Source organism: Diadema setosum, chromosome 14 (assembly GCF_964275005.1).
Source record: "Diadema setosum chromosome 14, eeDiaSeto1, whole genome shotgun sequence".
Taxonomy (NCBI): Eukaryota; Metazoa; Echinodermata; class Echinoidea; order Diadematoida; family Diadematidae; genus Diadema; species Diadema setosum.
Genome location: NC_092698.1, coordinates 646,377 through 673,769, shown reverse-complemented (window position 1 = coordinate 673,769; position 27,393 = coordinate 646,377). Strand labels below are relative to the sequence as shown.

The 27,393-nt window shown below is 35.5% G+C and overlaps 1 protein-coding gene across 1 annotated transcript in view; it reads left to right on the top strand.

Annotated features, from left to right (window-relative positions):
• Positions 1-26,350, top strand: part of LOC140237813 (extended synaptotagmin-2-like) — a 103,043-nt gene extending 76,693 nt beyond the window's left edge. Inside the window, exons 16-25 of the mRNA XM_072317743.1 lie at positions 3,810-3,884; positions 4,906-4,992; positions 6,450-6,650; positions 8,698-8,754; positions 9,435-9,727; positions 22,051-22,143; positions 22,747-22,881; positions 24,420-24,525; positions 25,207-25,256; positions 26,239-26,350. Coding sequence (XP_072173844.1) covers positions 3,810-3,884; positions 4,906-4,992; positions 6,450-6,650; positions 8,698-8,754; positions 9,435-9,727; positions 22,051-22,143; positions 22,747-22,881; positions 24,420-24,525; positions 25,207-25,256; positions 26,239-26,302 — 1,161 coding nt within the window. The 3' untranslated portion in view covers positions 26,303-26,350. The remainder of the gene's footprint in view (positions 1-3,809; positions 3,885-4,905; positions 4,993-6,449; positions 6,651-8,697; positions 8,755-9,434; positions 9,728-22,050; positions 22,144-22,746; positions 22,882-24,419; positions 24,526-25,206; positions 25,257-26,238) is intronic.
• Positions 26,351-27,393: the final 1,043 nt, after the last annotated feature.

Here is a 27,393-nt window from a genome sequence, read left to right as displayed (position 1 = left end):
AAAGTTGAAAAACAGAGAAATACATAATCCATCCCCCCCCCCCCCCCCCCCCGGTCTGAGCATAGCCAAAAAAGCCCGGCCCCTTTAGGGTTAACATGGTATGCTCTATACTATTTCATAAGTGTTTTCTTGGTATCTCGCAAAAAGTTACAAGCCCAATTCTCATCTCCACCAATACTGTACAATCCCTTTAACCTGTTCAGGACAAGCTGATTTTACTGTAACACACGTTTCCCATAGACACCTGCTGAGAATACTTGGCACTGAATCTGTTGCTTTCTTCATATAGTTTTCTATGTAAGATTTAAGATAAAAGATATGTATATGAAAATTTATGTGACTTCACATCCCATTACAGGTAAAAAGGACTTCTCAATTGCGTCGCTTTTCAAAGCATGCACAAATACCTTACTATGAGTCAGCGGTAGGTGTGACGCAGTCCAAATTTGCCACAACAACAACAAATGCTTTGCTGTATTGCGCAATGCATGATCACAAAAAAGAAAAAGAAGAAAGTAGCAAATATGTTTCACAAAGAATTATGCAGTGCTATGCTTACCCAGAATTTATGTCATTTCATAGCTGATATAAAAAGAAAAAAATCAAACAAAGCTTATGGATTTTTTTTTAAACCCCAGATTAAATATTTGACCAGAATATATGGCAATCTTTAAATATGTGTATGGTACATCCATGAAGTAAGGCAGATCAATTTGCCAGGTGTATACTCAGTTATATATTAATTGGCAAAATACAAAGTGGTATGCAAAGACATATCAGGAACAATAGTGTAATGTGGAATGGCATAGTATCCCTAGCCTTATTCATTTTAATTAAGCCCCATTAGTAATAATACCAGCGCATTTTCTGTGTCACACCAGCAGATATTTCAGAGCAAATACCTCATGAACATTGCAATAATAAATAATATACATAGTTAAACTGAGGCACACAGTTTACACAGACTCAGGTTATAATATATTTCAAACATCTTTTCTCGTTCATTACAGTACATATGGGCATGTCCAATAGTAGTGTTACAAACAAACCTTAGTATTTTCTCTTCTTCTTTTTTTGACAGTCAGTCATCCATAAAAAAAAAAAAAAACATAGCGCATTGAACAAAGTACTTGTCTCTCCTGTATATGTTTGAATTTTGCTTCACACAAGTTAGATATTGTATTGATAAACCTTTGAAACAGCTCTTCCAATGGATCTGCTTTGTGTGTATCTGAGGTTATAAAGGGATAGGTTCTTGCTCATACGTAGCTTGCTATTGCAATGTTACATATTGATTTAGCTGAGACAGACACTTGCTACTTCTTTGTACAGAAACTCTCTGTAGTTAAAGTGGTACCTGGTGTTGTAAGTATACAATTCCCCCAACCTTTTATCCTGTTTGAGTTTCTTTAGTTTTCTTTCTTTTTTTTCCCCCATCGATTTTTGATAACACATTCATTGCTGTGGAAAACTGTATAGTTTTGGACAGCACAAGTTATGCATATTCAGCAATCAGGAAATTAAAACTCCTTAAAAAATAAACAGTTAGCTAGCTCTATAAAACTGTATTACACTGAGTTTGTAAATCGTAACATGCATCAGCTTTACTATTCTCCTTTTGAGTTCAAGTTGCTTGTCAGGCCTGTTCACAATTCATGATCATGTTTCGTGGAAAACATGTATTTTTCCCCTTTGAAAGATCTTGCAATATTGTCTTACCAAGCCAAAACTATGCTGCTCTCTTTAAATGTGTTGAAGTTGACTCTCATTGGGGAATGTGTACTCTTGGAATTCACTTTTGTTTTTGTTTTTGTTTTGTTTTTTCATTTTATTGTCATTCACATATGAATTGACCATGGTAACAAAACATTTCTTATGGATTGTTTGTTTCTGTTTCAATAACTTGATTGACAGTTTGAATCACTACCAGTGTACCATGTTGAGAGCACAGTATGCAATGCATGTATACAGTCATTTCACTGGCATTATGTACATCATTGTTCAAATGCCATACCTGCAAAGACTATACAACATTATATAAAGCCTGCAATGCTGGTTCATCCCCCCCCCCCCCCCTCATCAATGACAATCATTAAGTTATCAAATGATATAATAATCTTGCCATTACATGTAATGATGGGCTAGGGAACACTTGGCAATCTTCCATGTTCGGGAAGGAGGGGGGGGGGGGGTGGTGGTGGGAGGGGAGGGGGGCTGGTGTGGGGAGGACCTGAGCATGGAAAGAGGCCCCAGTAATGATATAATAATTGTGTGATATAGTGCTGATATATAGCGATGATCTATGGACATAATTATGTAGACATACACTGTACATGCCTCAAGCTGCATCTTCATCAGTCATCTAAGTGCATCAAGCCCATTATGTTCTGTTTGTCCCCCCTCTCCCTCCCTTTTTTTTTTTAGGGGGGGGGGGAGGGGGAGGGGGGGGGGTGGGAGGATGGGGTGTTTTGTACAGGAAATAACTTTCCCTGGACCACCTTGTAATGAGATGTCCCAACCCCCCTCAAAAAAGAAAAAAGAAAAGAAAGTAATAATAATGTTAATGATAATAATAATAATAATAATAATAATAATAATAATAATAATAATAATAATAATAATAATAATAATAATAATAATAATAATAATAATAATAATAATAATAATAATAATAATAATAATAATAATAACAATAATAATAATGATAATAATAATAATAATAGTAATAATAATAATAATAATAATAATAATAATAATAATAATAATAATAATAATAACAATAATAATAATGATAATAATAATAATAGAAAAATGCATATACCACTCATCAAAATAAATGACAGTTATAATTTTCAGAGGAGAGTACAATTCTGACAAATGATGATCATACTTCGTTATGCTAGAGTGTGTGCCCACAAATGGCTAAAAAATTAAGCCATGCTGATGCAATTATTTATATGCTAAAACTGAATTCCGTGCTGTAAAACTTTCTTTAGTTTGTTCACATTTATGTTTAGTAGCGTTCAAATGTGTACAGTTGTTTACTTTGAATAGGCAACGTTGATGGGTTTATTTTGGTCATAGAATATTCATTATCATAAAGTGTTTTGAGCTGCATGGGATTATTGCTGTATTTCCCTTTCATCTTAACTCCATACATGTGGAGGAAATGTTTGTTACCTCTTCATTTTTTTTTTTTTTATTTAATTTTTTTTTTTTTTTTGGTTGCCTTTTGGGTTGATAAGAGTGATTGCATTTTATAAAGCTGTTTTCATTGTCTTTTTCTTCTTTCTAATTTGTTTTTAATATATTGTTGTACTCCTTAGTATACCATCACTGTATATGAGCTTTAAACTAAGCAGAGCTATTTATCCCATTATTCAGTGTTCAATGTCATCATGAATATGTCTGTTATTGTAATGATTGTCTCAGTATTTGTGGGAATCAAGTCAGTTCAAAGGGGCCATAAAGATCTATCACTACATGTAAGTACATTGGATCAGATCTCATAGATCAGGTATAATCATATTATATGTTGATTTCAAAATGCCTCTTCTTAAATTGCTAACTGGGGAATAATCTCAGATTCCTTCTGAATGCCAAGATGTCTCGTTGAACAGAAAATTATAATATTGTTAATAAAAAGGAAATTGCATAGGTCCTGTGATAAACCTGCTTTATCAAAGTTCTATATCCAAGGACTTGAATCTTCTAGTGAAATCAGGTATTAATGTTGCACGAGATTTACAGATCGCTTTGACAAAGCATGTAACCTGTATTTCTGTCACTTCCTTGTATGCTGTACCCAGGTGTCTTCTAGGTCTACCAGTATGCCCAGTCCTGTGTGCACTCTTACTGTGGGACAGACAACCTACAAGAGTCATGTGAGTATTCCACTGATCTGTGGGTTTCTTCTTTTAGGTATTTGCTGAGCAAGGAAATGTAACTATAGGACTTATATCTTCACTAAGGTCCAACAAAGTTTGGAGCATCATGAAATAAAAAGAAACAACAAACAAAACAACCACCTAGAACACACACACACACACACACACACACAAACAAACAAACAAAAACAACAAACAAACAGATGGCCAATGGAACAGATACATATAGAGGGACTATGATGACATAGCAAACATATACTGATGGCTGGATTGTGATTGGGTAGATGCAAGAGATGGAGAATAGAAATAGGGTCCTACACAGTTTGATTGAAATTATGGTGGGTTTTTTTTTTTTCACTACTCTGTCATATATTTTAAACACTGCACTAATAGTACAGTTATTTTTATGTGATGATGATGGATATAGCTCTGGTTTATGACCAGAGTTATATCCTGCACTCTGAAATAACACTTTATTAGCATGCTTCACAACATCATCACACACTCCTCTGGAGTATTCATGATTGGAAAGGTTGACTTACATGACTATATTTTCCATAGAGTGCTTTGGCGTTTTTGTCTTCAGGGTTTACTTTATGCACTTTGACAGGGGCGGATCCAGGGAGGACCGCATCTGGCGCACGCCCCCCCCCTTTATTTTTTGTTGAAACAAAAGAAATAAAAAGAAAAAAAATGGGGGGAGGGGTGCGTGCGCCCCCCTTTAATTTGGTAAACACGCCCCCTCTTTACGGAATTTCTGGATCTGCCCCTGCTTTGATATATATCCACTATCATGGGAAAGTATGGATGCCTTTTTGTTCGTTTGTTTGGCCAATCAGCAAGTTTAGAAACTTGAGTACAGTGTAAGTCTGCTCTTCATTGTTAGTTCCTTCAGAACCTGTTTTCTTCAGTCCTTGTGAAAGTGAGCATGCTGACATTCATTGAGTTGTTCTACACAAATCTGTGAGAAGAAAGACAAATATCTTATCTGATGTTGTTCCTGTTGTCATGGTAACAGGTCCAGCTGAAGACAGTGAGACCAGTGTGGGAGGAGACTCATCACTTCCTCATCAAGAATCCTGCCTTGCAGTCCCTTGATCTTGAGGTAAGATGGGATAGTGTGTTAGCCCTGCCTTGCAGTCCCTTGATCTTGAGGTAAGATGGGATAGTGTGTTAGCCCTGCCTTGCAGTCCCTTGATCTTGAGGTAAGATGGGATAGTGTGTTAGCCCTGCCTTGCAGTCCCTTGATCTTGAGGTAAGATGGGGCAGTGTGTTAGCCCTACCTTGCAGTCCCTTGATCTTGAGGTAAGATGGGATAGTTTGTTAGCCCTGCCTTGCAGTCCCTTGATCTGGAGGTAAGATGGGATAGTGTGTTAGCCCTGCCTTGCAGTCCCTTGATCTGGAGGTAAGATGGGATAGTGTGTTAGCCCTGCCTTGCAGTCCCTTGATCTTGAGGTAAGATGGGATAGTGTGTTAGCCCTGCCTTGCAGTCCCTTGATCTTGAGGTAAGATGGGATAGTGTGTTAGCCCTGCCTTGCAGTCCCTTGATCTTAAAGTAAGATGGGATAGTTTGTTAGCCCTGCCTTGCAGTCCCTTGATCTTGAGGTAAGATGGGATAGTGTGTTAGCCCTGCCTTGCAGTCCCTTGATCTTGAGGTAAGATGGGGCAGTGTGTTAGCCCTACCTTGCAGTCCCTTGATCTTGAGGTAAGATGGGATAGTTTGTTAGCCCTGCCTTGCAGTCCCTTGATCTTGAGGTAAGATGGGATAGTGTGTTAGCCCTGCCTTGCAGTCCCTTGATCTGGAGGTAAGATGGGATAGTGTGTTAGCCCTACCTTGCAGTCCCTTGATCTTGAGGTAAGATGGGATAGTTTGTTAGCCCTGCCTTGCAGTCCCTTGATCTGGAGGTAAGATGGGATAGTGTGTTAGCCCTGCCTTGCAGTCCCTTGATCTTGAGGTAAGATGGGATAGTTTGTTAGCCCTGCCTTGCAGTCCCTTGATCTTGAGGTAAGATGGGATAGTGTATTTGACATAACCTTGAAATGAGTGTACCAAGAAACTTGCAAGGTGAATACCAGGATACTTGGTCTATAGTGCTAAACACCAAATCACTTTTAGCTCATATGCTGGGGTTCTAATGCTAAACACCAAATCACATTTAGCCGGGGTTCTAGTGCTAAACACCAAATCACTTTTAGCCAGGGTTCTAGTGCTAAACACCAAATCACAGTTAGCTGGGGTTTTAGTGCTAAACACCAAATCACTTTTAGCTGGGGTTCTAGTGCTAAACACCAATATCACTTTTAGCTAGGGTTTTAGTGCTAAACACCAATATCACTTTTAGCTGGGGTTCTAGTGCTAAACACCAAATTGCTTTTAGCTGGGGTTCTAGTGCTAAACACCAAATTACTTTCAGCTGGGGTTCTAGTGCATCCCCGTACTCGTCTTTGTACAGTTACAGTAGTCTCCGCTTTTGTCAATTAAGAAATGCTCTGCCCGACACTATGTGATTATTAAAAGCGGAGACTAAGTTTCAGACTCTGCTTTGTGTTGTGTAACCTTAGGTGACTGACAGTAAGAAAGGCAACAGGCTTGGAACACTGAGTGTTGGTCTGAAAGAGCTGCTACTGGCCCAGCCTGACATGGTGATTGAAAGACCCTTCAAGCTGAGTAACTCTGGACCTCAAAGCACCATCACACTCAAGATGTGTCTGAGGGTAAGACTGATGATCAGCCACTGTCTCCTTCTCTCATATTCAATGTTTGTCAGTTTGATGATCTTAACATATTGATAGATAAATATGTTTAAAAAAAAAGAAACGCCATGTCTGCACACACACACACAAAAAAAAAAAAACAAAACAAAAACCCGCAAGCACTGGGGTCAGGCCTTCCAATAACAGTTAGGGACATAACCAAATGATTCATGATTTGTGATTCATGATTTTTCCTATCTTTTATGTTATTATATTTTTTCTTAATACAATTTGACTACTTTAAAACTTGAAGCATTTGAGACATGACACTTTTGTGAATTGCCACTGGCATTAAATTCAATGCTTTGTGTGGACAAAAACATTTCCACTCATGTTACTTTCCCGAATCTTTATTGGCTCCTCATAAAATTCACGAGAGTTTCAGGCATGTGCAAATTTCTGGTTTTACAGTATACCTGTACTCTATCACTAGCGTATAAGAGTTGCATAATATAGTGGAAAAGGGTAGTGAATTCCTTGTTTTGTGATGTTATCTATCATCGTATCCAGATCTCAATTAAAATTTAATGTGACAATGGATTGAATGTTCCCATCAAGCCAACATTAAATATCAATGTTTGTCATACACTCTTTAACTGTATGCATAGACCGTAGTGATGTCAAACCATAAGAAAAATTGCCTCCAACCTAAGTCAGAAGTTGGATGTCAGTGTAATGTTTTATATATGCAGAAGGGACATTGCTTGGGATTTTTAAAGGGGATGGCTAGTTACTGATCAGTGGGAATCAGTGGAAATGCTGGGAGATGATTGTTCCAATCCTTATGGGATTCATTCAAGAGTTCATTGTATATCTATTGTTGTGTGAAAATGATTTGCTTCAGAATGGTCTCATATTCAAGTAACGTGCAGTTTAATGCTTCCAGGTTAGCGTCCCTGGTCAGTGACGGAGCATTAATCTGCACATTAATTGAATATGAGACCGTTCTGAAGCAAATCATTTTCACACAACAATAGATATACAATGAACTCTTGAATGAATCCCATAAGGATTGGAACAATCATCTCCCAGCATTTCCACTGATTCCCACTGATCAGTTACTAGCCTTCCCCTTTAACTTTGTGTATTTTGCAGTGTGTGTGCAGGCTTAACACCTCAAGGCTTAACATCTTAGGCTTAAGGTGCTCACTACCTCTAGGTTATACACTGCTAGGTTTAACTACTGTAGGCTTAATACCTATATACTTTTGCTGCTCAACACCTGTATGTTATACACTTGAACAAGAAGGTTTAACAGCCTGTAGGGTTGATAGTATGCACTGTAAAATGCTCCACACCTACATGCACTCAGTATATTGTTAGACTTGCAGTGTCTATATTTGCTAATATTATACATTGTAGACTGACAGCTGAATTGCTTGTCTTCTAATAGGCTATTGAGAGGAAGCAGATTGTGTATATTTGCCATTATATTCCACATACTTAACTAAGAACGTTGCAATAGGATTGGTCCAGAGCTGATCACGTGATGAAGCATAGTTTTGCCCATCTCATCACCTGAGAAGAAAAGTTCGTTACACTCTATGTTGATAGTCCCTTTTGTTTCGCTGATCTCCACACAGTCCACACAGTCCTAACGCAAGATGAGTACGCGCGGAAAATAAAAGTGCGCTGCACTGTGGACTATCATGTGACTTAGGTCACTTGATAGTACACAGTGCAACGCACTTTCACTTCGGTGCCACGCGGTGCGCGCAGCAAATTCATTGTTTTGTCATCTACGCGCACACGTAGCCTAAGCCCTAAGGATACCTAAAGACAGCTAAAACGGTTTCAGATGTGGAATAAAATGGGAATTTCTAGGACCCTAGATGTGGAATATAAAGCAAATAATCAACTTTTAGTTTTAGGCAATGAGACAAACTATCACTTCCTCAGCGATCTGAATGTGCACGCTATCTTTCCTCAGCTGTGCTTCGGAAAGATAGCTACATCCAGATCGCCTCGGAAATGATAGTTTGTCCCATCAACTTCACTAACGTTGATTATTTGCTTAATATAGACTGACATTAGCTGATTCTTTGTCTTCTAACAGGCTATTGAGAGGAAGCAAAATGAAGACCATCTCTTGTCAGACCCAAGGGATGTTCTGGTGAGTTGGTTGTCCATCTTTGTTTTGTCTTCTGGCCTCCAAACTCTATTGTATTCAGTTGATTGTATGATGTCGGTCTTTTGTGACATTTTTTTTTTAACGTTTCTTTTCGGCCAATAAATGTATTTTTGCCATTATTTGGTTACATTCAGTAGGAGCTAAATTAACCCGTTGAGGATGAGTCCCGAATATACTCAGGCAGGTGTCTATGGGAAACGTGTTTTGTTGCAAAATCAGTCTGTCCTCAACGGGTTAAGTTTTTTAAAAAATTTACTGAATATTTTGTGTTTCTTTTTTCCACTTGTTACACTGTATGCTAGAATAATGTGGAAACGGTACCTTCTGGAAGTGTTACAAATGATGTGAATGCTATACTGTGGTGACCTCCCCTGATGAATGAATGAATTTGTTGATTTTTGCAAGGTCGCAATCTCGTGACATTATTGCTTGATACTACTACATACAGTGTATATGATGGCTAATGTGCTGCAAAGTGGGATGTGCAATACATGGCAAAGATGTTGAAACACTGCACAGGTGCTAAGTTTTGGGTTGCTGTTATTGGTTTTTTTTTTTTTTAAGGGGGTAAGGAGTTGGTATTGACTTGCAATACTACAGTATAGGCTAAAGTGTCTCCTAAAACCAACTCATTGCTGGGTGTTTGAACCTCTCTATGACAGGCCAACAGACGGGTTGATGAGGAGGATGAGGAGGCAGAGATTGAAGTGGAAGGCACACAGGAGAAATCAGAGGAAGGAGCCGGTAGCTCTGGGGTGGACGGAGAGAAGACCGAGTCTGGTCAATCTACTGGTCAAGAAGTGACCATCAATGGTCATCATGATGGTGAGGAGGATGGTGACACCAGTAGTCAGGCCGCTTCCCCACCCCCCAATGGTAACTCCCCTGGGGTAGGGGAGAGTAATGCTGCTGGAGTGGAGCTGAGACGGAGGACTGTCCAACCCTATGTGCATGAGTAAGTGATTCTCATAGGGATTGGAAAGTTGTTAGTGATTGTCATGGAAAGTTCCCACAAATGCCACATGTAGTGAGGAGACAGGCTTTTACAGTCACATGTGTTATGTTCATGGTTTTGTAGACAAAAAAACTGCCACATGTAGTTATCAGGTGATCATTATTACATGCAAAACAGAAAACAATACATGATTTCCCCTGGATATTCACTAAATGTCTTGACTGGTATCTTTTTTGCTTGCAGTCTTCTCCTTGTGTTTGTTATGATTAATATCCTGTTGTGTGTCAGTCATTTTGCCTTTCAGTGAACTGCTGTGTGATCTGATATTTGTTAATGCTGTGAATGCAGACTTGACACTGTCTAGTAAACAGGCTAATACACACACTGATGGCTGCATCTGTAGATGCTTTTACAGTGACAGGGAAACACTGCAGTGTTTTTGCATGGTATTTTGTAATGTTAACACAAATACTATGCAAAAAGCACTACAAAATACTCCACAAAGTACCGTGGTATTCTGGGTGGTAATTCAAACCAGAAGTATGTTAGACTCGAGTGTGAATTGTGTTGTGAAACACTACCAATTGTACTGCTGTGTTTTACTTACATGACCCGACACACTTTGTGTCTTTTCTCGTTGGAGATATGCACATGCACAGTGCTCAACAGAAATACAAATTTGTACCATGGTATTTTGTGAATAAGAATGGTACAAATTGAATTACCGTAAAATTCATTTCTGTGGTATTTCACCAATGAGAAGGGTGTCAACAAATCACCATGATATGCAATAGCATGCCAGTTGTAATGTAAAGGCACCTTATGATACCCAGTGTCCTCAAAATCCCCACATCTTTCCCTGTTGCTGTGTGCAAGTCACACAATGTTAAAGGCATAATTTACCATGTGCAGATGAAACAAAAACCCAGTATTTGTGCTTTAAAATAGTTCTAAAATGTGAGTTAGGGATAGAAACGACCACTGTAAAAATTTGAATCAGTATAATCAATGTTAAGTATTATGGAATATAGATAATGTGAGCAATAGTTATGATAAAATTGTTTCCAGACTAAACCGTCTACCATTATGGTCTATTGAGAAAAATACTGATATCTCCTTATATTTTAGGCTTTATTGCAAAAATTGTATTTGGTAGGATGTTTTGTGATACAACAGACCTACACGTATGCATCAAATGTAATATCTTGAACATTTTTTTTAAAATCACTGCTCCCAAAGGTAAACAGGACCTTTAACACCTGATCCTTTATGTCATCCTACACATTAGATGTGATACAGTCTACATTTTGTTTTTCCTTATGGACCAGCATGTAAAAAAGTGAGACTGTTTACTTGCAGAAGTTTTCACAGGCACTTGTCCTTGTCACTAAGGATTTTTGTCGCATGAGATTACGTGTGCATTGGATTTGAATCTTTAGGAGAATTCATAGTTACAGAAGATATAGGTCTTACATTTTTTTTTACCTGTAGATAATATGTAATTTGTGTTTTGGACATTCTATCTAAATTTTGCAAGTTAGGCCAAACACACCTGCTGTATCACATATTATTACTGAAATGTGATGGGCAAAGTCAAATATTTGTATTGGTACAAAAAAAAAAAAAAAAAACTGCCATCACACTGGGTCAAACAATGTAGTTAACCCGTCGAGGACGAATCCTGAGTATACTTGGGCAGGTGTCTATGGGAAATGCGTGTTGTAGCTAAATCAAACCGTCCTCCATGGGTTAAGGATTTCACACATACAGTACCTATCCAGTTTGTTGTGGCTATCAACCAAATCAACTGAACTGTGTAATGTGAATCCCATTGGAAAAACGGCTTTTTGCCTTGAAGGCTGTAAGTAGTGGATTTTTACAGAACATCTCTCCATCAAGCTATCCTGTATTCTCTGTTTGTCTATTTCTCCTCAAAACTCTGAACTTGTCTTTATTTAGGGATGGTTCTGAGTCTAATGAGGGTCCTATTTTTGACTAGTAAGTCAAAGGTTTTCTTCTCTGTATTCAGTTAGCTTACTTTAACCCTGCTATTGATACTGGTATCATAATTTCATCAAGTAATCAAATAAGGTAATAATTTCTTCATTTTCCTTTTATCATTTGAATATTCTCTTATCTGGTGAAAGGAACACATTGATTTGGTGTCAGTTGATTATTTTATATTTTTTCTCCCAATTTTCTTATCTCTTTTTATAACATACATGGGGGAAATGCTTATTTGTCTAACTGGTGATGGCAATTATTTTTTCTGTATAAAGTGTTCAAATTAAATGATATTGCAGTATGTATGCAGACTGTTAGAAAATTATTAGCAAACTTAATTAATTTCTCAAACTTGATTCTTTTCTTCCCCAAACAACTTTTATATGTACCTAACCTCTTTGTATGAGCACTATGTTAACCAAACAGGCAGAAGAGACTGCTAGAAGAAACCTGAATAGCATGGGCTATTTTCAAACTGCGTAACCCAGGGGGCTAATTTGGTCCCTTGAAATCCCAGCCATTTATCAACTGATTGTGATCAAACTTTGCTTGTCAGTTTCCCATCATGTATTTTTGAAAAAAAAAAAAATTATATATTCAATCTAATCTATCTAAAGTATATAATCTATAAAAATATATAAGATCAGTTTTACAGTAAAGGGTGTAACTTTGATGTGGCAAGGGTCAAAAATTAAAGTTGTGTTTCCATTTTTATCTTTGCCTTTATTTTATATAGGAATGTCTATATTTTCAATATTTTGTCATTCCAGAGCTTAATTCTTAGGCTAAATATGAAAAATGAAGTGACTATTATGGAATTTTAGATAAATTTAGGTAAAAACAACAAGAATGTTTTGGTCACCCACAGCAACCAAATGAAGATAAATGGTGGAGGTAATGCAACTTTTCATTTGCTGTGAACATATATTTGAAATATCAAAACACTTTTCCCCCAACAGATATTCGCTCTTGCAATTATTTGGATGTGAACTTCAAACTCCAAGGTAAAAATGGTACCTGACAAACTATTTTTAAGTTAAAAGAATGTTCTAGAAGCAAGAGCCACTCTAAACATAGCCCTAAATTATCTCTTGGTAACAAACATTTATCAACCCAAATCCCAAAGAAATTTGATTATTTTTGACAAAGTTGAAATTTTCAGACTTGTGAGTTTCGGAGGCTTCAGTTAACAAACTAGTGTGTTTCGGAGGCTTCAAAACTGCTAACACAAAGTTCTAATCCTATATTCACTTAAAATAATAAAACTACAGTAAGCAACTATCACTACATGCTAGAATAAGAACAAGGCATCAATAAAATGTGAATAACAGTATACAGATGTACATTTTATGGCAGTGCATAATGTTTACCCTTCATACAAATTGTACTTATTATTATAAGGAAATTGGCTTCCACAAAAGTGAATAACAAACTGTGTACACTGTGAGCAATGCTCAGTTCAAATTTATGACATTACACGAGGCAATATGATTCTAAAGGAAACTGCAAAAATAGCAATAAAAGTTCACTAATTAGGAACATCTTCTTTTTTTTTTTTTTTTTTTGCGGCTTAAAGTTAGCAGCAACGCATGTTTCGGAGGCTTCATCATGACTGTTAACATGCAAAAATGGTCCATTTTAAGGTGATATGAAGTACTTTAATGCAGCTGATTGTTTCCAAATAACTAACAATGTTGTAACATGTAAAATAGTATTTATTTGTATGCAGAAAAAAGACTTTCCAACATATATGTTAAGAGACAAAGAAAAATATTTTAAATCTTTATGCTCAGTTGTATACATACACTGTATTTGCATATCCATGACTTTGGCAATGCAGAACATGATTAGGCTACACACATGTACAGCTGTATGCATTTGTCAAACTTTTCATCATAATGCAGTAAGAATTACTTTCAGTGAGTTAGAACTGTAGCTATAGACTTAATGCAAAGATTATGTTTGCTTGCTTTATAAGTGCAGTTTGTGGGATGTATATTGACATAAACCACCCATCATAATTGTTTTATATACATGTGAAATCAATTTCAACTGTTGATGAGAAAGGGATAGAAAATAGACTATGTGATGGCATGACGGTTAGATTACAACATAGCATTGTAAAATATAGAAAGGGGAAAAAAGGCTTATAAACATTCTTTTGCCTATGACCATGCCTGATATCCCCTACTATAGCTATCAAATGCAGTGATCATGGTCATAGAACAGCAATCTCAAACACTGATCAGCCATTCCATGTAAGGGTCATCATCAAACTGTCATCATCAAAATGGAGTTGGAATAATCAATATATTGATGATATTATCATGGAGCTCAATAGAAATTGAAATGGTCAAGATCCCATTCATCTTTTTGAATCGCCTGTTGAAAAGATAAATGTACCCTACCCATGACTGTGTACGAATTTGAATAAAAAAAAAAAAAATGTTGACCAAATGTATAGTTCCCTATAATATATGATAGTTAGAATTTTACTTTCTTTTTCTGTGGTATACAAGTCACCCCTGTTTCATATCATTTTACTTTTCATTTTTTTTTTAATTCTTCAAAGGCTTCTTTTTTTTATAGTTATTTTATAAAATTCCAGTTTGTGTGACTCCTGTGACAGCTAGGAGGCCTGTTTTTGAAGGTACGCATTGAGAAATTGCTAACAGAACTTTTACTGTTTCTAAAAATGACAACCTTTTTACCAAAAAATTAAAAAGCAGCAAATGTGTTTAAATATCTAAGTTTTTTTTAGAAACCCACAAGTTTGTTTTAAATAGTATATAAACCCACCCTTTGAATTTCAAAATAGTTAGGGGCTTGTAACTTTTTCCAGAAAAGCCAGGACTAAACAGATTATAAAGATTTCAATCATTTCAATATTGTTCTTCATGAACATAACTTATCCAGTAACCCACCCATGTAAACTACATGTACCCCATGGCAACAGGCTATTCATAAGTAGAGGTCTATATGTCATTTATAAACAGTCCTATCCCAACCATTACTGTCCATTTACTGCACTGAGAACTACATCCGCAAACATGTCATAGAGTCTCACACATGTACAGCATGCGAAGAGATGTTTCATAACACAAGTTACATTTTGTTTAATCAAAAATAGTCAAGTGGTTACTGCCAGCATGATAAAGTATGGAAAATAGGGTATAGTATCAAGATTGTGTTGCACCTTGCGTGCATCAGATCTGACATACAGATTGATATGAAAACCTGTCTGAATGAAGTAATCAAATGTCAAAATTCCAAAACAGTACCCTGTGATCCAAGTCACACCACAGAAATGATAATCTGCAAGATGTTAGCTATTTTCAAATCCAATCACAAATTTATTGATTAATAATTTTCCTCCAAATAAGTATTGGAAATGAAAGCCAAAGAACTTGTTAAGAAATGGAAAGCTGAAAAAGTCAAGATTTTAGTATGGCAAAAACAAATGCCATGTGAATAACAATGGAATGGATTTGTCAATGGGTTATAAATGGACATGTAAAAGATTGTGTTTCGAAAATTACACTCAGATGATAGTGAGTCGAAAGTGTAAAAATCCAAAAAGTATTTTCCACCATTTGCTCTGGATCATGCATAAAAGATACAACCTTAAATTCAAAAGTAATATATTTCTTAGTTAAGTGTATGCTTCCCTCTTGAATAACCGTCCATTAAAGTCCATGAATCTTCAGGACAGGAATAGTGTTCAGTTCTTTTAAAAAAAAAGAAGTGCATTTAACACTAAATAATCAAGTAATTGTTTGGTCTTCATTATCAAAGTCTAACCAGTCAAAAGAGTGATACAAATATGGTCACAACACTTCAACTTCTCTCAAGAGTAAAAATGAGTTATCCAACTTAAGAACATTGATGTATCCACAACTACTTGCTTTGTTGCAGTACTGTTGCATGATGTGGGCATGCACGCAAGCTGGAAGTCACTTTCATTACTCACAATATCTAGCCTGTTCCATTGTTTCAAAAGGAAACCTACAAAATAAATGCTTTTCATACATTTAAACAACTATCTACACCTTGCTTGAGGAATCATTAAGTCTCATTCAGTCCAAACAGTTATTTGATAGACTTAGAATTACAAAATTGTAATCAAAACATTCCATTTACATGCTGTTAACATAAAATGAAGCCTCCGAAACATCTGGAAAATTAATTTGGTATGCCCTATGTTTTTATGAAAATCATGTATGTTATGTAGAAAGTGATGGGTAAATTGTGTCTTTTTTGGTTGATATACACTGTTTAAACATATTTGTGGGGCAACATCCTCATCTGCTAATATTTTATTGCTGAATGAAAAAGTGAGTTATGTGTGACACGTCTGCACGGTTTAAGAAAAATAGGTAAATCCTATAGTAAATCTATATTGGTGAGTAAACAAAGCAGCCAGAAAACTGAATGTGATTAAATATCTTTAGATATGTCATAAGCGATCATTGGGTGGGTGAACAATAAATCTAATTTGATTTTGTCCACAGAAACTCACAAAAATGCAGTGTTAAAGGGAAGGTAAACCCAAAGAGCAATGTGGATTGAGTGAAAGCAGCAACATTAGTAGAACACATCAGTGAAAGTTTGAGAAAAATCGGACAATCGATGCAAAAGTTATGAATTTTTAAAGTTTTGGTGTTGGAACCGCTGGATGAGGAGACTACTAGAGGATATGACGTATGAGTGGACAACAATACAAAGAAAATATAAAGGATATTCAACAAAAATTCACTTTTCTAGAATTATGAAAGAGCAGTGGACCAACCGCTTTCAGAAAGCAGGGGGAATAATTGCTACCCTTAACATATGTCAATATGAAGTTGATGGAATTTGTAATTTTCGTGAAAAATGGATTTTTGTAGTATTCTCTTTATATTTTCTTGATATTGTAGTCCACTCATACGTCATAACCTCTAGTAGTCTCCTCATCCAGCGGTTCCAACACCAAAACTTTAAAAATTCATAACTTTTGCATCGATTGTCCGATTTTTCTCAAACTTTCACTGATGTGTTCTACTAATGTTGCTGCTTTCACTCAATCCACATTGTTCTTGGGGTTTATCTTCCCTTTAACATCCTTTTGAAGCCTCCGAAACCACTTTTTCTCTATAAAGTGTATTAGCTCAAAAAATTATTGCAGTATCATAATGTTTTTATTATTTTTGTTGTCTGTCCATGTCTGTTGATGATTTCATGGCATAATTTGGGGCAGACACTCAAAGAATTTATCAGAAATGTCAAATTAGATGTTTTTGCTGTTTCGGAGGCTTCAATGCGTCTCGGAGGCTTCACGTGTTAACGGAAAATTTGTATTGTCTCCTATTTTCAGAGAGTTTGGCAGATCTTAACTATTTTTGGTCTATTAGGTTAGGGCCCCATATCCTACATTTTGACATATAGATTAGGTCACTTCTCTTATCTATATTCATATTATTTGACTAAACACTTTGTTTCGGAGGCTTCAAAACTGCTAACGGAAATTTCACTTGATGGAATAAAATTATCACAAAATTTCAAATAGCCCTGGAATCAAGTAAACTTTGATGTAAGTCTAAAGTTTAGCTGTACCTTACTATTTTCAGCATAAAAGAAAGTAACCAAAACACATCCACTGATCATTACTGTCCATCAAAGTTTGTAAACAATTGTTAACGGAAAATGAAGCCTCCGAAACCTCAAATTTGAAGTCATAGTATTCTAAGGGCCAGATACAAACCAAACTAATTTGGTCATTTCAATTGACCATACAACTATGCTTTTAACATAAAAAATTAGATCTCTGCAGTTGCTGTAGAAAATTATTAACATTTCAAAAATGTTATATAAATTTCAATGCAACAAAATAGTCATTTTTAGGGTACATATGTGACTGACAAAACAAAACGCATCAATACCTGGACCTGATTATGCTACCCAAGGTGGCTACTCATAAGGTGACTCACATGGGAAAAAATCTTTGAGATCTGTAAATCTATAAGTGTGTTCAGGGTGGGCCAAAAGGTTAAAAATTGAAAGTTACACCCTTTACCGTAAAACTGACCATAATCAAATTTATGAAGTCTTCTGTTATTTTTAATTGGACAAATACAATTGTAGATTGTGCAAATGTAATTTTTTTTTTCCAAGGAATTCATTTTTTTTTTTCAGTTTTCCCCTCATTTATTGAGAAAATGGAATCAAATTTGTCCAGTTTTCCCCTCATTTATGGAGAAAATGCAATCAAATTTGGCACGTTTGTGACTTGTCATGTGTGCAAAAAGAAGGCTTGGTCAAATGTTTTGAGATTTTATATTCATGATTCTAATCAATGACACAGATATGCTCGTAAAATTGTGAATTTATTGCCTTTTGACTACCATTTCAGGGTAGAAATCTGTTTCCTACAAAGTTTGTAAATTGAGGAAAGGTGATATATAGTGTACATTGTTTGACTAATAATTAAAAAGTGGTAAATGCTTTTCCAAATTGATAGAGATAAATGAATAGTTATTAGCAACAAAAAAGTTGAATATTTCACAGTAATTAAATATTAGATATGACTGTAATAGTATCAGCATGCTCAAATACGAAAGCAATAAAGATTGATTATTTCATTGTAAGTTGAAAAGCTACTGATGGTAACACAATAAAGCACGTTCAGACTGGCAAAAGATTGATCAGTTTAAGATCACAAAGTCTTTGCGATCTTTTGTAATCCGATCACACTGGCAAAAGACCCAAGAAGTTTGGCAGGGATGGCGTGGGGAAATTATCCCTCGTTGGAGAGGGAAGTTTTGTGGGAAGTTTTGCGGGAAATTTGTTGTTACACTGTCAAAACTTAGAGATCATGATCCTAAACTTCTCATCTTTTGCCAGTCTGACTGCGCCTATAGTAAACCATCGGCACTATTAACAACATTTAAAAAAAGAAATGTGTGAAATAATTATCCAAATCCCGATGGAATCTCATTTTCTTTGCTCAATTTTCCACTAATGTATAATTATCCACTGACATTATTTTAGACTGTTTTATGGTATGATTTTCTTGTTTATCTCTTTGTTTTCCAATGCTTATGTATTTCTATTTCTAATAGATTATATACATCTTTGTTTTTTTAATCTTTTGTTTTTCATATTTCATTATCCTAGAATAATTTATGATAGCCAAAAGGGATGTTATCTGAGGGAAAACAACAAAAAATTCTTTTGACAACAGTTCTTGTCACACCAGGGAGATGAGCTCACCTCCCTGGTAAAACTCATACATTCTGCACACAAAAATAATTAGAAACTGCCAATTTTTCTTGACAAATACCACTGTGGGATGTATTTCCATGTTACTGATATGAATAACGAAAGACATTGCAGGGAAACATGCAAGTTGCATTCCAGCGTCTTTTGTGTATTATCATGTTAGTACTTTACGCAATGATTGACAGATGATGTCACCAACAAAATATATGGCACATATTTAGATATTCTTTTGGCCACATCAGTGATGATCAGGGTACAAATGTGTATTATGAATCAATAAAAATCAACATGCATTTGTATTGCATATTCCCTATCTGTACGAGGACAGGCGTGATTGATATTGTAAGTCAGCTGTTGATACTTCATTAATTTTCTCACAGATTTTATACTTTTGTCATCTTAAGTAACTGTTTCATCATTGTTAAAGAAACAGGAGCATGCAACTTGTTTGGTTCTTTTTGTTATTGTATGTTGCCATGTGTTTTTACTCAATATTTTGGTTATTGGTGTGTACCCACAAAATCACATGTTTTAAAAATCCTTTACTATTACATTACGTTTTCCCCCTCTCTTTGGTTGGTTTCCTGTTGTTTTAATATAGAATTATGTTAGTATGGCAGCCTTATGTTGTATGTATATGTAGTAATCATATTTTTGTTCTTTACTTTCAATTTATATGCTCCTCACACGTATAGTCATAACACACTGACCTCTACTCAACACATACAATATCATATTTCCTCCACAGATGCTGGTTGTATATTAAATGAGGGCTCCCCAGCCTCAGTCATAGATAATTGTGAAGAAGTCAGCTGTGAAGACATTATCAGAATTGGGGAGATATGGATTTAGCCTAATTTGTTAGATTCCTTAGATGTCACTCAAATGATGCAATGTATATATGTGACCATGCACCACAAAACAAACAAAAAGTCGCACCCCTTGATTTCAAGTAGGACTCAAAAAAGGTGAAATGGTTCAATCATTCAATCTTGAGTTTTTCATATTTTCTGAAAGAGCTATCCTTCTTCTACATTACTGTTCAGTTTGGTATCTTAACATGAATGGGAAAGTGTTCTTGTAGCAGTTTTTTCTACAACCCTTTTTTGGGGGAAGAGTAGAATGATCAGGTGTGACTTAGAGGACGCTTGTCATGTCTTGAAATCCTTTGCACACTCTTCACTTTCAAGTCTAATAACTTTTGAAAGGATGACGCTACTACTTTGAAAGTTATCATTAATCTTGGGCAGAATGTGCTGATATAAAATATTTTATTTCAGCTTAATCTGATAATCCCTTCATTGTTGTTGCTCCAGTGGTTTACATCCTGTGTTTTGTCCCTTTCATGGCACAGCTAGCACGACTTGGTAAAGATTAAGCCCTTGAATAGACCATGTACTTCAGAGCCTCTTTTCTCAGTTCACATTTTCCAGAGTGTGTGCTTTCTTTCCATTATTTAGGTAAGTTAGGGGAGTCCATTTAAATTGAGTTATACATCATTTTAAAGCTTAGAGTCTGCTCTTTCAGAATCTGCCCTTAATTAAAAATCCATGGCTGGCGACTTTTTGTTTGTTTTGTGGTGCAGGGTCACATATACTCATGGCTGATTAGAAGATGAATGTCATTTGTAAATTAGATACTAATTTTGCACTTCAACAGAACAGTTTCTACATTTAAATAGTATCTTAAAGATGTACTTCAACAGAACAATTCTATGGGAAATGTGCATTCTTGCAAAATCAGCTCATCCTCAATGGGTAAAGAGACCAGGTACCACATGATGAACTAGAGATTTCTGTAGTCTTGGCTTCATAAGTGATCTTTGTATCCTATGAGAGGGATATATGGGATTAATACACATTTGGGTTCATTCATGTGAATTATTGAGGCTGTTGGTAAGGCTGTGGGAAAATTTTTGATTTAGAGTCAATGAAATGTACATATTCTTTCTCACTGAGGAAAAGTCTCTATTATTTATAGTAATATATCATATAAATAATTGATTAAGTTTATTGCCGTAGTATTGGTGTCTTTTGAATAAGTCACACTGTGGGGTCTGGATTATGTCTGAAAACAAAACAAAACAAAAGAAAACAAAACTGTGATGTGGAAATTGTCTAGACAGTTTACTGTGATGGTAGTCATGAGAGGTGGTAGAAATCTGTGTTGGCGTCATTAGGAATGTCTTCTCAATAGTGAATGGGGGGTTGAGGTTTTCTTTTGCTTCATTTTCAGCTGAGGGAAAAGAATTAATCCAAAAGTAAATTGTGTAATTTGGCCTCTTATTTATTTATTTATTTATTTATTCAAGATTTCATGCGTGTTCACAAAATAGGAATGCATACAAATGTATGCAAGTACATCTCATATAGCCAAGGCAGAATATATACAATAAATATACATTGATAAGAAGCAGTTACAGGATAGTATACAACTCCACTAAGAGAGCTACATTATTCAAGGTAACGAACACGCAAAGGAATTGCAACATAAGCTTAAAGCTTGAAAATCGTTGCAACCCCCGTGCACACAATCTATATGCTTGCAAATAGTTTAAATGATACTTGATAGGAGTTGGGGGGGGGGGGTATTTACAAAGAGAGCATGGGAACATGAGGGGGAAAGAAGAAATGCATGTGTGGTGCCTATTTGTCCTGTCGGACATTGACAAGAGAGAGCAAGAAAAAGTTTAAAGTGTCAAGTCATTATAAGCAAATTATACTGATTAAATTAAATTAAATTTTATCTTGTTTGCATGTAAATTCACCCTACACAAGATCATAGCTATATCATATGAGAAGTCTGTTGGCCAAGTCAGAGACAGGGAGGAGCACTCACTGTTGGAAATGATTATGTAAGAACATTTCTTCCTAATCAAGACACCAGATAATATCTCATTTCAAACCAACTTTGATCTGTTGCTGCCAGCAACAGATATGTTACAAAGGGTATTGTCATGATAGAGTTCTCTAAAACAAGATACATTCTAGTTTATTTATCATGTTTATTATTATTATATCAGTGATTTTCTCTTTCATTTCTAAATGTCTACTCCCTCGTAGCCCCAAGGCTCCGTTCCCATATGGCCGTATCCAGATGACCATAAGATACAGTTCACCAAGGGGGAGAGTCATAGTTGTGGTGCACAAGGCATCGTGAGTATAACCCAATGTCTCGTCTCATAGCCTGACATCATACTGTATAAGCTGATATTTTCATGAGGATTTAATTTTTGCGAATTTGGTGAATCGCAGTTGGACTGCGAATTTAACAACATGCAAAAATGTCACCATGCTCTCAGGTGATAGTGCACTTATGAAGGCCTCTGTGTCAATTGGCGAAAACAACATCTCGCAAAAATGTCTGTGACTTCCTCATTCGCAAAAATATCTGTACGCGAAAAAAACAGCGTGTACAGTAATGATAATGACCAAGCACACAGCAGTAGAATACATGCCAACACAATCTTTGTGTTACTGGGGAGCTGTAAATTCATTAGCTGTACATTGACTTTTTAGTTAATTTCTTTAATGAAAAAATCCATGATTGAAAAGATTTTTTCCTCTTCAAAAATGATGTATTACAAGCTAACAAAGGACAAACAAGCATGGAATGTAAAACACGTATAGAAAGACTAACAAAATGGAGAAGTCATTGATTTGCTTGCATTCAAAATGTGTGAAGAATGACAACATGAAAGTGATATGAGGTGTAATTATACCATTGCCTAGAATATTGTTCTTTTTTCTTCCTAACAGACAACTGACCATCCCAGATTCAGAAAGCATGCCTGATTCCTACATCAGAGCTTACCTCCTGCCGGACAAGTCCAAGAATGGCAAACAGAAGACTAAAGTTATCAAGGACACCAGAGAGCCGGTCTTTGACCACACGTAAGTTTCTTGCTATTCATATCAAAGGCTGAATTAGTCTTGTTAAATTATGCAGTACTGGCTGCTTTGAGGGATCGTAACCAGCACTTGCTATTGGGCAGAAGCTTGTAAGTCTGGTGGATATGACAACTGTCTAAATATCAGAAGGTCGTGGGTTCAAACCCCACTTGAGCATGTATGCCCAGATTTTTATCATTGCTACTACTCTAAACATTTAATAATCGATACTTACTTAGGCTGATGAAGGGCAATTTGTCATTCTTTGAGAGATTTTTTTAACTCGTCTTTTATTCGTTGCCTTGTATGTCTGATGGTTTGAAAGGATGTGGAACAGATTTCACTGATTGCTGGCTTCTTCTTTGATGTGGTGTGTAGGTTGCATTGATGGATAAATATTAGTCTGACCTACCACAACATTTTATTGATGTCCTGAATATACACAGTGATAAGGAAAACTGATATAGTTGTGAAGGAATTGACATTGAAGTTCAGATAAAAAATTTGATATGAAATGTATGTCATGAGGGATTTTTCTCTCTTCTCTAGTCATAGATCCTATATAACCTGTTTTGTCACAATCCCTTTTCCTTTGTATGATTTTTTTTTCTCTTTTTTTTGTGATGAAGACTAATATATTTCCTATATCCACATGTTATGATATGAACCAAATGTTTACTGATTAAAGGTAAATTCAGTAACGTGGATGTTATATCTGTTCTCTGACTGCAAAATGTCAGCTAACTTATACATGGAGAATAATAGGATGTCAATGAATGAGGGCCCTTTTCAAGAAAATTATGAAAAAGCATTTCATGTATGTATTTAAAGTGTAATCATGAATAGAATCATACCAAACTTCAAAATGTATTATTTTCTTAACCTTGCACATATATTTCAACAAATGATATTATTCAAGACAGGTCATTTATCCATACACCCTCTGCGCACCACATTAGTTTCTTGTCTGTAGGTATGTGATGTGTATGAAAGTCCGTAGGTATATGATGTGTATGAATACTGTGAATATTTGACTCATTTGCACAGAATGAGTTAGAATCTGCCACCTTTGAGTTTTAATACACCTAGATTGATGTAAACTAGTCTATTGGAATCCATGAAACCTTTGAGTTACACCTAGATTGATGTCAACTAGTCTATTGGAATCCATGAAACCTTTGAGTTACACCTAGATTGATGTCAACTAGTCTATTGGAATCCATGAAACCTTTGAGTTACACCTAGATTGATGTCAACTAGTCTATTGGAATCCATGAAACCTTTGAGTTACACCTAGATTGATGTCAACTAGTCTATTGGAATCCATGAAACCTTTGAGTTACACCTAGATTGATGTCAACTAGTCTATTGGAATCCATGAAACCTTTGAGTTACACCTAGATTGATGTCAACTAGTCTATTGGAATCCATGTCTTGAAAGATGGTGGTGTTCAGTTGATGATTCCATGATAGAATATTTGGTTATGTTTTGATATCTCTCCCTCCAGATTAACACCTGAACTTACTTTTCGTTTCAACAGATTTGAGTTTGTCTGCTCATCGACAGAGCTGTCTGAGAGAACATTAGACATTGCAGTGAAGCACTCAGGCTCTTTCCTTGCCCTATCCAATCCGACCATCGGTCAGGTAATTATATCTAGGGACAGGTGCTACTCAGTACACAAAATGTAGCTTCAATGCTTTGATTCCCTATGTTTTTGTTATTTTGTCTTTGTTATTTTACACTTTTTTGGGGGGTGAGTTGGTGCTTTTCTTAAAGGCACTAATCATTAAAAAATAGTACAAGTAATGAGTGCAAGGTGTGTGTGTTTTAGATTAAGATTATTATGTATAATTATAGTTATAATATGTATACAAGAAAAAATGCTTTAGGTGGCTTTTAGGTGACAATGTGATAGTGGAGATATAATTATTCACAAGATTTGATTATTGTTGAGTTTCTCAACCATGATGAGCATAAAGGCAGGTTTTATAAGTGACATTGCTCAGTGTACATTATTTGGTTTTATGTGTATTTTCATGGGAAAAGATTAAAACAAAACAAAAGAATTGCACTGCTAGAGTAAAACTGCTCTCTCACACAGCAAATCACTGGGAAAGGTTTAACTTAATTATCCTTGTTCACTGAGTACATAACTACCAAAGTCAATCAATGCTTTTATGTTTTATGCCAAGTTCATCACTCGTCAAAGTACTATGAAATTCTGCATTTATTTAGGAGTACAGTTTCTTGGACAGTACACCAACCAGTATTTTACACCTTCCATGTTTATAATGCCCCTGCCTCTTCCATTTTTTAACTCACAGTTGGATGTCGATCTTGCCAGCTTAGACCTCAGCAAGGCCTCAACAGAATGGTGAGATTTCAGATTGTGTGTCATTATTATTTATCTTTTGTGTTGAGAGCTAGTAAACCTTGTGTAAACTGTTCAGGATCAAGGGGGATAAAAGTTGATCTATATAATCTAATACATACTGGCCAACTAATAAGATTTTATCAGATTCAGTAAGATTTTTTTACATTAAAAATTTCAAAATAAGATTTTCTGTCAGAGAAATAAGATTTAAAAAAATATTTAGATATACCTTTCATGTGTATTTTCTGAAGATTTGACTGAAAGTAAGATTTTTAACTTCAGTTTGCATATAAAATAAGATTTTTGCAATCCACGAGTAAGATATTTCATCTTGAAATGTTGGCTGGTATGCTAATACTCCTAAATTGTAGATAACCATGACTTATATTGACAGCCAAAATGGTTTACATCACTTGCATGACTAGTCATTAATTCCATTGTGTCCTATCCATGTGACAACACCAATATTCATGGTGTTATTATTATTATTATTGTTATTATTATTATTATTATTATTATTATTATTATTATTATTATTATTATTATTATTATTATTGTTATTATTATTATTATTATTGTTATTATTATTATTATTATTATTATTATTATTGTTATTATTATTATTATTATTATTGTTATTATTATTATTATTATTATTGTTGTTGTTGTTATTATTCTTGTTATTATTATTATTATTATTATTATTATTATTATTATTATTATTATTATTATTATCTTTATTATTATTATATAAGAGGGGATTAGAATGATGGCAGGTGTAATCTTAGATAGCCTGTTGTTTCACAAAATTTCACAAATTGCTAGATAATGCACATTTTGCCCCTTGTTTCAACATGCTGACTGTTGAATTAGATATACCATCACCATTATAGCACTCAAAATATACATGTGTATTCCCCTTGCATGTAGTACTTGAAGTATATTAGATTTCAATCCTTGATGCTGCTGTTTTCCATGCTAGGTACAACCTGAAGCGTGTTTCACCAGACTCAGTGTCCCGCCTCTCTACAAGCTTCTCCACATGACGCTGACACACCCCTTCCTACCATTATAGCCACGCCCCCTTTTACCATGCCACGCCTCCATCTTATCATCACAACCATATTCACAGCATAAGGACCTTGACACTACAGGCTGAGGTTGTATGTAAAGATTTGGGATTTGACTCTGCACAAAGGCGGTCTTTGGGAACATTGTCTCTGTGTTGCTGCATCCATATTGTCTGTAATCCCAGTCCACGAGCCCATACTGTACATGATATCATGCATCCATGTTAGATATTAGAAATAGTCTGTAAGACACTACACCAACACTTGTCACAAGATGCCCACCAGAATGCACAGAGCAGTTCACATAACAGTCTACTAGTGGGTCTGTTGAGTTTCATCATGCAATCTGACTGACTGCAGGTCTAGATATTGATAAATAGGTGACCTCCGTTCCTTTCCCCATGTGATTGTGTCATATTTTTTATTTACCTGATTAATGTTATGTAATGGTCCAAATATTTGTCCTTATCACAAAGTTGTGATGCCAGTTTAAAGGGTGTGTACAGTTCTGGTCGAGGTGAGGATTTAGCTTTTAATGTTTTGCGAGATATTCAGAAACCACTCTATGAGATGTCAAAGAGCATGCAGTTCTAAGGGGTATCAAAAGTTTATTTGATGAAAATCGGTTTTGAAATGGCTGAGATATCCAAAAACAAGGTGAAACAAAGAGATCCTAATAAAGTTGTGGCATGTCGCCTTTTATTATTAGCACTTTTTTGGATATCTCAGCCATTTGAAAACCAATTTTCATCAAATAAATGTTGAATCCTTCTTAAAATTACATGCTCTTTCATATTTCATAAGAAGCTTTTCATTATCTCACTTAGGAATGTTCAAAATATGAATCCCCACCTCAACCAGTACTGTCCCTTTAAGTCCAAGGAGAGAGTTGGGAGGATACAGCGCTGTCTTTTTTCATCAGACATTTGTTACTGTAAAGAGATTCAGTATACCCTACTTGAGATAAAGGATTAAAAAAAAAAAAAAAAAAAATCAGTTATGCATGCTCCACAGTCTCTTAGAAAACCTCTGAGTATCAAAGAAAATTGCAGTTAAAGATGTTGTCT